Source organism: Phoenix dactylifera, chromosome 18 (assembly GCF_051530095.1).
Source record: "Phoenix dactylifera cultivar Ajwa chromosome 18, Ajwa_hap1_PhDact_Kaust_v1.1, whole genome shotgun sequence".
Lineage (NCBI taxonomy): Eukaryota > Viridiplantae > Streptophyta > Magnoliopsida > Arecales > Arecaceae > Phoenix > Phoenix dactylifera.
In genome coordinates this window covers 18,585,626-18,597,647 of record NC_143207.1, presented here as the reverse complement: position 1 = coordinate 18,597,647, position 12,022 = coordinate 18,585,626, and the positions used below count along the sequence as shown (strand labels likewise).

The 12,022-nt window shown below is 40.2% G+C and overlaps 1 protein-coding gene and 1 pseudogene across 2 annotated transcripts; both read left to right on the top strand.

Moving 5' to 3' along the window:
- The first annotated feature begins 3,712 nt into the window (after nt 1–3,712).
- On the top strand, nt 3,713–5,679 carry LOC103711933 (F-box protein At1g47056 pseudogene; annotated as a pseudogene). Its single transcript, XR_015974774.2, has one exon. The product of XR_015974774.2 is annotated as an F-box protein At1g47056 pseudogene (transcript).
- Nucleotides 5,680–8,268: 2,589 nt separating this feature from the next.
- LOC103711934 (F-box protein At5g07610-like) lies at nt 8,269–12,022 on the top strand. The gene has a single exon (XM_008798257.6). It carries the CDS (start codon nt 8,667–8,669, stop codon nt 9,924–9,926), a length of 1,260 nt encoding a protein of 419 aa, XP_008796479.3. The 5' UTR covers nt 8,269–8,666; the 3' UTR covers nt 9,927–12,022.

Genomic DNA, 12,022 nt, shown 5'->3' with positions numbered 1-12,022 from the left:
CCTACTTAGCTATGTTATTTTCTTCCGCTTGATTCTTCTAATTGTACTTATACACTAGACTAGCTTATGAGCCTTAATTTGTTCCTTCAACTCTATTTTTCATCTCTGAGATTTCTTCGATTTCATATCCATGTCCCTAATCAATTGAGCTCTTTTTAAAAATAAAAAAAATATATGATTTATCTAAGCCATGTACATTTTGCCCTAACTTTTAATTTTTATGTTAATTATTTTGAGCATGTATTGCACTTGTGCATTTCTAGTGTATGTACATGCATACATACATTCATGCATATATACATTCATACATACATACATATATACATGCATACACGCGCGCGCGCACATACAATATATACATACATATATATAATACACGCACGCACGCATGCCCATATACATAAATATATATAGCCTTATATTCTTGATTGAAAATAAACCAATAAAAACTAAAATATGATGATATCTTGGTCCAAAAAAATATCGACCGAGATCTTAGAAAATACTAGTTTTGTCCAAATTCTCTTACCATATCGACCAAGATAAATTAATCTCAATTGACCTCTACGGAAGCCACTCATAAAATAATCAATGTAATGAGATTTAAAAACCTAATGACATCTAGGATTGTTGGATCCAAACACCTAATAGATATTGAGAAAATAAAAAAATTAAGATTTATTTAGAATTTCAAAAGTAATTCTTTATTTATAAAATCTTTCTAAATTCTAATATATTTAGTAACCTTACATGACATCGAGGATTGTCGGGTCGAAACACCAAATAGATATAGAGAAAAAAATGAAATAAGACCAATGTTCTAACCAACTGAGCTATAAGACCACTTACGTGATGCAAAAACCTAAATTGGAGTTAAGATAAAGAGGCTATGAAGAAAATAAGAAAAAAAAAATAGTGGTTAGATCTAATTGAATCTCTATTAAGATTTGGAAATGTTTATGTGACATGAGAGTAACTTGGTTGACTAAGTTGTTCATAAGATTTTGAAAAGAAGTTACATGATAAATGAAGAAAAAGTATAATTATCATGGTATTAAACTCATGAGCCATATATGAAACTATAGAAGAGGATTATTTACTATAGATTGAGGTGTGACATAGAAGTATCAGAGAACTAAATTGGTTTTATACCGGAAAAGTTGGCTATATAAGCTATTTTTCTCCTTTGAAGATTAATAGAAGTATAGAGAAAAAATTACAAGATTTTTATATAGATTTTATTGATTTTAAAGATGGCATATGACACGGTCCCTAAAGAAGTCTTGCAGTATGTGTTGAAAAAGAAAAAAAATCTGTTAGACTTATAAATATAATTAATGATATATATAACGAAGCAGTTACTAATGTGAGGACTAATGGTAGTAATACCAAAGAGCTTCCAATCATAATAGGTCTGTATCCAGGATCAGCTCCAAGTATTTACTTTTTTGAGCTAGTTATAGATAAGCTTAGTAAGCATATTCAAGAAGATATTTCTTGTTACATAATATTTACAAATGATATAATTTTAGTGGATGAAACTAAAGTCGAGGTTTACAGTAAGTTGGAATTATGAAAGAGAGCATTAGAATCCTAGAGTTTTAGATTAAGTAGGACCAAGATAATATATATATAATATAATTTTAGTAAAATTAGAAATAAAGATGAAAGTAGAGTGAAAAATTGTGGATCGTAAAGTTTCTAAAAATGATCATTTTCTATATTTAAAATTAATTATTCATAAGAAATGGAAGATTAAAAAGAGGATATTTTATTCATGGGATTAAAGTATGTTGGATGAATTGGAAAATATATGTGTCAACAAGATATTTGCCATATTGAAAGGAAATTTTTATAAGACAACCATACATCCAATTACATTTTATGGAACAGAATGTTTGACAGTTAGAATAAATATGTGCACAAAATGAATATGGCTGAAAGAAGACTGCTATGGCGGACATATGATAATATAAAAAAAGGTAGAATAAAAAATAAAATTATTCATAAAAAAATGAATACTAATAGAAAAACAACTTAAGAGAATGATGACTTACATGATTTAGATATATGCAAGTAAGTTGAGAGATGCACAGTATGTGATCTGATATATAGATCGAAAATGATATAATATGAAATGGTAAGAATGGACTTAATATCTTTCATACAATATGTTTCTAAATTGAGTGGAATAGAGAAAATAGATTTATGTAGCCCGATCTCAACAAGTTCTGGCTCAAGATTTAATTGAGTTGAGCTGCAAATGTGATGAACTTGGATTATCTCCTTCTTGCCACACTAATCATATTAATACCATCACATCATTCCTCTTCTTGTCACTTTTTTTTTTCTGTCCATCTAATGACATTTCAACTTTTACTTTTTGAATATGCGAAAAAGCTTAGTCATGCACAGGTTTAAGGCAAAGTTGAGTTTGGGTGGGAATGATATGCTTTTCCATGTCAGTACAGTATGATGAACTTGAATTATCTCCTTCTGGTCACTTTAATCACATTAATGCTATCACATTTTGCCTCTTCTAGTCACTCCTTTTTCCCTCCAACGGCATTTCAACTTTTACTTTTTTGAAAGCGCGACAGAGCTTAGTCATGCGCAGGTCCACGGAGAAGAAACGTACCAAATACGGCAAGCACACAGCCGACGGAAGCCCCACCGTCTGGCCAACTGGCCGGTTGGGCGCTTCTCGACAGCTTCTGCTACAGTTGCGGCCGCGTCATTTACGAAATTTCGTGGCCCCCCCGAGAGAAATCTTAATACGTGGCCGTGCTCGCCGCCACTCACAGCATTCCCGTCATAACACGGTTTAGAGCCCAATCATGGCGCCAAAATCGGTCCCTGCCAAGTGTCGTGAATGAATTGGTGCTTAATCTTTTTTCTTTTTTTTTACTTCGGCCGATTGAAAAATAAATTTTTAAAAAAAAAATGCTGGAAAAAATACTTCTAACATGTTTGGTTTACCTTCCACTTTTCTGAGAAAGTTATGAGTAATTTCCATACCCTTAATAAAAATAAGATATTTAATATTTTGAATCAAATAAGAATGATTGGAAGATTTTTCTAAAAAAAATAAAAATTTTTCGATTCCTAGCTTATGAAAAGGTATTTTTTTTATGTTTCTCATTGAAAAATTTTTTTTATTAAATGTTGAAATCATATTTCTACGGAAATACAATTTTTCCATCTCTCTTTCTTGAAAACTCCAACCAAACAAGAAATATCTTTTTACTTTTTCCGTTGACCATACTTTTTTCTCTTCTTTTTCCGCGAACCAAACGAGCTTTCCATGTCAATCCCTTTTCCTACCATATTACATGAACGTACGGTGCAAATTTTTTTGACCTCATTTTGTTTTAGACCGTTTGATTTCTAAAAATGATTCTCGGCTTGTTTGATTGATCATAAAAAAATATATATTTTAAAAATTGTAAAATAATTTATATTTGATTGAGCATTTATTTTTAAAAAATTATATAAAATATTCATCATATTTTTAATAAAATATATTTTATTTTATAAATTTTAATGACTTAAAGATATTTTTTAAAAAAAATTAATTTCCAACTAAAAAAATATTTTTTGTTTTCAGTTGGCTATATTTTTTTTTTGTCCTAAATAAAAACGGCTCTAAGTAAATTACGAAAATAACTAATTCTGAACCTCACTTCAAGTCCAGCTTTCCTCTCCTAAATTAAGACACAAGAGAGGAGAAACGGCCCTCCACCGGTCCTCTCCGGCTCAGGATAAGATAACGCGATCCGCAGCCGCACCGTAAGCCTCGGTCGCCGTGGTTCATGGGCCTCACGGCCTCCACCCTATCCCGATCCCTATCCTCCTCGCCTCGCCGCCGCCGCTCCTCCAAGAGCTCTTCCGACCCCATGACGCTCCAAACCGCTGCTGCGGGCATTAATCCGGCCCGCGACCACACCCTTGACCTCCCCGACGAGTGCCTGGTCCTCATCTTCCACTCCCTCGGCTCCGGCGACCGTAAGCGCTGCTCCCTCGTCTGCCGGCGGTGGCTAGCCGTCGAGGGCCAGAGCCGCCACCGTCTCGCCCTCGACGCCCGTGCCGCACTCCTTGACCCCGCCCCGGCCCTCTTCGCCCGTTTCGACGCCGTCACCAAGCTCGCCCTCAAGTGCGACCGCCGCTCCGAGAGCATCGGCGACGACGCCCTCGCCATCATCGCTGCCCGATGCCCCAAACTCTCGCGTCTCAAGCTTCGCGCCTGCCGCCAGCTCACAGACCGCGGCATGGCCGCCCTCGCCGCCAGCTGCCCCGCCCTCCGCAAGCTCTCTTGCGCCTCCTGCACATTCGGCCCCGCGGGCATCGCCGCCGTCCTCCTTTCTTGCCCCCTCCTCGAGGACCTCTCCATAAAACGTCTTCGCGGCCTCACCGACGCCGCCGACCCCGTCGGCCCTCCCTCCTCTGCCCTCCGATCCATCTGCCTCAAAGAGCTCTACAACGCCCAGTGCTTCGCCCCCCTCATCGCCGGCTCCCCCAACCTCAGATCCCTCAAGATCCTCCGCTGCTCCGGCGACTGGGACCTCCTCCTCGAGGAGATCGCCGGCCGCGTCCCCGGCATCTTCGAGGTTCACCTCGAGAAGATCCAGGTCAGCGACCGCGGCCTCTTCGCCCTCTCTTCCTGCCCTGATCTGGAGGTTCTCCACATCGTCAAGGTCCCCGAGTGCACCGACGCCGGCGTCACCGCCATCGCCGACAAGTGCCGCCTCCTCCGCAAGATCCACATCGACGGCTGGCGGACCAACCGGATCGGCGATCTCGGCCTCATAGCCATCGCCAGAGGCTGCCCCAATTTGCAAGAGCTGGTCCTGATCGGCGTCAATCCAACGGTGCTGAGTCTGGAGCCGATTGCCAGTATCTGCCGTGGCCTCGAGCGTCTGGCGCTCTGCGGCTGTGAGACCATCGGTGATGCCGAGATCTCTTGCATCGCCGCCAAGTGCGCGGCGCTCAAGAAGCTCTGCATCAAGGGGTGCCCGGTCTCGGACCGCGGCATGGAGGCCCTCGCCGACGGTTGCCCCAGTCTCGTGAAGGTGAAGCTCAAGAGGTGCCGAGGTGTGACTCCCGAGGGCGTGGAGTGGTTGAGGGCAGCGAGGGGGGAATCATTTGCTGTCAACTTGGATTCAGTTGAGAAGCAGGAGCAGGATTTGAGCATGAGCGAGAGCAGGGTGCAGGAAAATGGAGTCGAGCAGAATCCAGTATTGGCTGATCACATTGCTGCCATTGATCTTCCATCGAGCAGCAATAGTAATGGCCGGTCCGCATCATCGAAGGCCAGGTTAAGGAATTTTGTTGCAAGTTTTAGGAGATTGTCAGTTGGGAGCAGCAATTCTCATCACTGACCGAAAGGAAGGGCGAAACTCTTTGCTCATTTGCAGCTTTAAATTTTGTATTTCTGTCTGCCTGCTGGTATTATTATGTTTATGTTGAACATCAATGTGTTCTTGTTACTGTTGCTATTTAACTAATCGTGTTGTCTTTCAAAATTGAACCGTCAGGGATCTGGTCGCTCAAAGTGTCAATATCATGAATTGCTTCTTGTTTTAGCTTTCTTCTGGTTTACTAACAATTTAGAAGATGGAACATGTTGCTGTTCACTGTTTTTATTTTAATGAATGCAATTTCGTTATATAGGGAATTGTTCATGAGGATGCTAAGATGCAGATCTTAACAATCACATAAGTGATTTTAGCTCTTTTATTGCAAGAATTCTGCATTGAAATACTGATCTTTATAGTACTCTGATAGTTGGTTCCTGTGGTGATATGTTTACTTATAAGGTTTTTGGTTTCAAGATTCTTGGCATTTTATGTTAACTAAAAGTATTTATTTGAGATGGTAGGAATTCTATTGACGAATGCTAAGCAGATGAAGTCAAACAGTTTAAATGATGAAGTGTGTTGGTTTCTACTTTATTTACTTGATAAAAGGCAAATCCTTTTTTTTTTTTTGATAATCAAACACAATTTCTTTATACGGGGAAATCAATTCATGTAATGAATTGGATATGAAGATGCTGACCACACTGTGAACAAATGCTGAAGTAATTCATAGCTTTTTTATTGCAAGTATGCTGTGTTGGTACACTGTTCCTAACATACTTAGTTGCTTCTTGCCGCAACTCTTTCACTGTGTAGTAAGGTTCTTAGTTTCAAGCTCCTTTGCATTGTTATGTCGATTGGAAGTGTCTATGTGAGCCCTGTCCATGTTGCAATGTACTTCTTCCCCACTTTCTTATCCATTAGTGCAAAAATTATCTTCAATCAAGTTAATTAGCTCTGGCCTTGTTTCGGTTTATTTAATGTTTGATATTATAGTCTAGTGCATGTGGTGATGGTCATCAGTTTATTATGGAGGAGTAATTTTAATAGTTAATGTTACTCCCATATAGCATGTCCATTTGGAAGTGTACAGGTATGATATAATCGCTTTATTTCTTTATTTTCATATTCGCTACACATGTTTAACAACATAGCTATGATTATCAAATATTTATATCTGATAGCTTTGTAAATAGTACTCATGGCTCTTTTGTAAATTTCCTCTTAGCTTGTAGGCTGGGAAAGTGTTTTGTTCTTTTATCCATTCTTTCTGTGGACATATTCAGCATGCAAATTTAGGATATTGCAAAAACTCTGAGATGTGATTAGGTCTTAATCGGATTTGCATGATCTGCTGGTGCTGTAAGAGCTCTATTGCTTAAGAGCCTAAGATATAGTCATTTTTGTATCCTTCGACGTAACTGGTGAAGTAATTGAACATCTGATTTATAAGAGTATCCTATCTTTTTTATCTGGTAGTTTTTTTTGTCCAATATTATATGCATCCATTTATCTAATATACTACAATATGATTATGACACTTCACAGCAGTTTTTTTTTTTGGGTTCAAAGAATGCATAACTTTTGAACCATGCATCTGAGAATATCTGGCTGCGCATCATATTGCATGTGTTTGATCATTTTCAGATTGGCTTATGCCCTAGCATGTAGGGTAATCTTTGGACTGTATACAGCTATCTTGCAATGTTGGCTATAAATAAATGTCCTTGGAGCCTTGTTAACGGCCCTGCTGCTCGAGGTTTAGTTCTCTCCTCTCTCATCCCCTCGCTTATCTGCCCTCTCCTCGATCACTTTGCACATGTTCTCCTCTAATTTTTTGCACCCCCTTCTTCTTTGGTCAAGCCCCTGACCTCAGCATCCCTCCCATCCTATGTTGTGCTGATCGACCCCATTTTCTACCCTAAAACCTCAAACCCTAATACTTAACTCTTAACATTCACCGCGCACTTCTTCAAAATGTGTGATATGTAGCACCTCCATGGCTATTGACCCCATGTACTCAAGATCTAACTGTAAAGCTAATCCCAAATTTCTACCTAAGCCCTATCTCAATTTCTACCGCTCTGTGTCCTATTTACCTTTGGTTTATGCTTGTGCTTGTATTTGTAATTTTATGCGCCCATTGGTGCTGACATGCCTGATCTATCTTGGATCAGGCATGTAGTGGTGCGTGTGGTGCCTAGGTGCTTGATATGCCTTAGATCAGGCACTTAGGGTTCCTATGTTGCCTGCATGCTCGATCCCGAGGGCTATGCGGTGCGTACCGATGCCTCTGGTGCTGCATGCCAGATCCTTATTACTTGTGTAGTAGTGTTTTTTTTTTCTCTTTTTTGTGGTTTATAATGATGGTCCTAATGGCTTAGGATGGGATCTTTTCTGTTGTGAATGGGACCTGTCTTTGTTAATTTTTGCATTGGTTGTGTGATGCCATGGTTATGAAGTGTTTTATGCATCTGTTGTGGCCTTCCATAGTTGTTTACTAGCTGTTTTGTATTTCATTATTATACAACTGTTTAGATGTTACAAGCAATTGCATTTTAGCAGCTTATTTGCTTGTTTATTGCCATTGCATCTAGCTTCATCATTATGCGTCTATTGCAATTGCAAATTATTGCAGCTTAAGGGAGTGCTTATTTCTACTGCTAATATGTATAATAAAATATCATTATAACTAAGTACCATCTTTGCATTACTTCATTAACATGTGCATTTTATATGTTCATGATAATCTCATGATCATGCATGTATAAATTTGTCTATGCAAAAGTATGCTTCCTTCAGTCGTAATATCTAGCTTTCTCGGTTTCTCCTTCCTATAAAATCTTGTATCAATAAGCTTCATATATATATATATATATATATATATATATATATATATGTATATACACCCACACACAAACACACACACACACACACACACACACACACACACATATATATATATATATATTCATGTGTTATGCAAAAAAATTTCATGTGCCCTCACTCAAGTGGCCTACAATGGCAACTCCCTCATTGCGACTCCTAAATTCTTTTTAAATATTTACATATATATTTATATATTGTACTCAAATTGCACAATTTTGTTTTATTGTGAAATGGTTGCATGGTAGCTGATTTGGATGGTAGATATGATGGATGTCAATAGTGGATACGTTTTGAGTATTATAGCTGACGCTGAGGTGTTATTTGCAAATAAATCTCTTGGGTGAACCTGTAACCGCCATTTCTTGGTGAGGTAACCGAGTGAGTTCTTATCCTTCATTTCGCCACTATAAATAGTGGGCGATGGAGAAAGAGAGGGCAAAGAAGCACTCGGAGCTCAGAGAGAGAGAGAGAGAGATGTCGTTCTCTTCCTCATCGGCAGCCAAGGCCACCTGCAGCGACCCGATCGCTTTCGAGATCCTCTCCAGGCTGCCGGCGAAGTCCGTCATGCGATTCAAGAGCGTCTGCAAGCAGTGGCTCGCCCTGGCCTCCGATCCCTTCTTCATCGCCGCCCACACCCGGTGCAACCCCCCCACGTTTTCCGGCTTCCTCGTCCAAGACGCCGTGAAGGGCCCACTAACCTCCTTCTCCGCCGCCGGCGGCGCCTCGCCCGCCCTCCCCGACCCCTCACTCTCCTCCCTCAACCGCCGCTTCGCCGCCAGCGACGACATCTTGGTCTGGCAGTCCTGCAACGGCCTGCTCCTCTGCAGAACCCGCTCGCCGTGGCCGCCGGGCCTCTTGATCCTCAATCCCACCACCATGCAGTACAGGGAAATCCCCGACCCCCCTACCGGCCTTTATCCATTCAAATACCAGTTCATGCTTGCTTTCGATCCTTCAACATCCTTCCAGTATCGAATTGCCTGCTTCAGCTGCAACATCACGCCCACTGCGTTCGATCCCACAGCTTCTCAGCTTCACGTCGAGATATACTCGTCGGATACCGGTGCATGGGAGCTCTCGAGGTCGGGGGAGACTCTGCCCGGCTGCACACCTCTGCATAAAGGTGTTTACTGGAATGGCGCACTGAACTGGATCTCTCAAAATGATCTCTTTATCTCCTTTGATCTTGAGCAGCAGGTGGTGAGGACCACCCCGATGCCGCCATGGCATCACCACAAACTGATCCTTTACTTTGGAGAGTCTTGTGGCCACCTGTACACGATTGGGATTGCAGCGGACATTGGTTGCTGTGATTTTGACTGGCTGCATTTCCATGTTTTTGAGATGGGAAAAGACGATCTGAGCTGGTCTTTGATATACAATGTCGATCTCAATGGAGTGAGGGATCCTGGCATTATTAGCACGCCCCCGGATGACAATCTTCTTAGGATATTACCTGACAGCGGCTTCTTTGCATTTCCTGTCTTTTTTGCTCGAGGAGGAGAGGGGGAAGATGACAAGCTGTATTTGAGCAATTCCGATAAGATTGTATGTTATAACCTTGCAGACAGGACCAGCCGCAAAATTTTTGCCCTGAATTCATGCATCAGAATGAATCTGCCTGCTTCACACGTGATAATCCAGTTCTTCCCATTTGCTCACAGTTTCTTCTCTCCATGATCTCCATCAGTTTGGTTTGTTAATGCTCAGATATAGATACATTTGATGGTGTCCTGGAACATTTTGGATACTTGTGTTGAGGAACCTACTTACACTTTGGTTTACAAGTTGACTCGATAGACCTATCTCCTTTTTTTCGCCTTCTGTTTTCTTTGTTGTAAGTTTCAACTGCTATCTCATGGAGGAGTTAGATGATTGGCATTCTGAGCCAGTTACATGGAATTTCTGGTGTCTGCTATCTTGCTCAAAGTTTGTCCTTTCTGTTTCAAAAGTTGATGTGCACCTGGCTTTCGCTCGATGAAATGGCTCTGATTAGCGTTCCTCGCATGATTTGGTTTCTTGTTTGCTGGTCCATATCATGATTCATAATTCATGTTTACCGAGATTTTATTGTATGTTAGTTGTGTTGATAGAACTAATCATGGAAAAATCACAAGACAAAAAAATGAAGTGTGAAAAAAGCTACTAGAACTTGACTTTGCAGATGATGAGACAGTTCATCATTTATTGTACTTCATTTTTCAAGGATGGAGTTTGCCTGAATCAGATACTTGTTTTGATGAGTGTGATTTGCAAACGTAGATTTCATTAGTCCATGAGGGATTGCATTCTGCAATTAAGGATTTCATATGTGCCTGATTTTGTTTTGGAATAGCATTTGTTGCTCATGCCAATTGTACTTTTTGTGTTGGCTGATAATGAAATACTCTGCCTAAGATCAGTCTTTCATTTATTGCTTCATTCAAATCATTACCTTGATTACATCTCTATCGCCTTTGAGTTTCTTACATCTCTATTGCCTTTGAGTTTTTTTACATCTTCTCTATCGCCTTTGAGTTTCTTTGGTATCTACTCTGAGCTTGCATCTTTCTGTGCGGAACGGAAGCTTTGACTGTATTTTCATCTAAAGTAAGGACTATATTCTTTAATATCTCTGCGCATGTTAGAGGTTTAATTCTTTGTCATGAAGATGAGACTTAATTCTGTTGCCAGGGGTTTGCTGTCCTTGAGTCATGATCAGAAATTTGTTAGTCACGAGGAACTGTGATTCTTAAGTATATGCACTAAGGGAGTGTCTTGGCTACTGTCAGATATCATGGAACTTCACTTTGAAGATGTATTATGGTTTCTCAATTGCTAGCAGTTATATTGCCTGGAGATGGTCCTGTCTCAACTGCTGCATGAGCAATTTGATGGGAACAATAGCCTCAACTTCTTAGGGGATACCAGCTTGGTTGGTATCAATTAAAATTAAAAAAAAACAGATCAAGACATAATTCAGATGAATTGCAAGTACCTAGGTATTCTTTAATGATCTAGTTTGGGTTTGCAAGTCTTCTTACTCTGTTTTTCTTTCAAAATTTATGTTGGTATATGGAGATAGTGGGAGGTGTTGGTGATTTGTTAATCATAGCCAGCAATATAGATACTCAGGCGATATGCATTTCAACACTTACTCGAAGCTGGAGCACTATGGCCTGCACAAACTCAAACTGAAAACACTGCATTTAAGAACATTACCCTGAACTCTCTAATATCTTTTACTTCTTCTCACTTCATTCCGTGTATAGAAATGATCAAGTAACGCCATTCATAGGTTAAGGGAGAGGGTTGTTGTAAGTCGTTCATTCTCTTTGTTCAATTCAACTACACTACAAAGAGTTACCTCCTGCTAAATATGAAGGTGCGTCTCCAAAGAAACATAGTTATTTCATGTAGAGAGAGCTGCTTTGAGGAGTTGGGAGATATCCTGCCAAGGATATGTCATTCAAGAAGATCAAGATATCGCCTTCCCCCACCTCAAAATTGAATGACGAGGAGTAAGCTTGATCCAGAACATTGTAAATGCAGGATCAGGATTCTAAGTTCGACACTAAGCAATGTATGCTTAGCTCTGACTATGACATGCAAAGTGGTGAAGGATAGCGACCAAATCTGAAATATTGAAAGGATTCAATTCACCGTTGCATATTTCCGAGTTGGTTGGTTGCCAAATTTAGGTTATTTGTCAGAAAGTTGTCTCTATACAAGGTCAAGGTAGTGGGGACACAGACCACCGTTTCCAGCATGTTTATAGGCGTCGCCGGCATGTATAG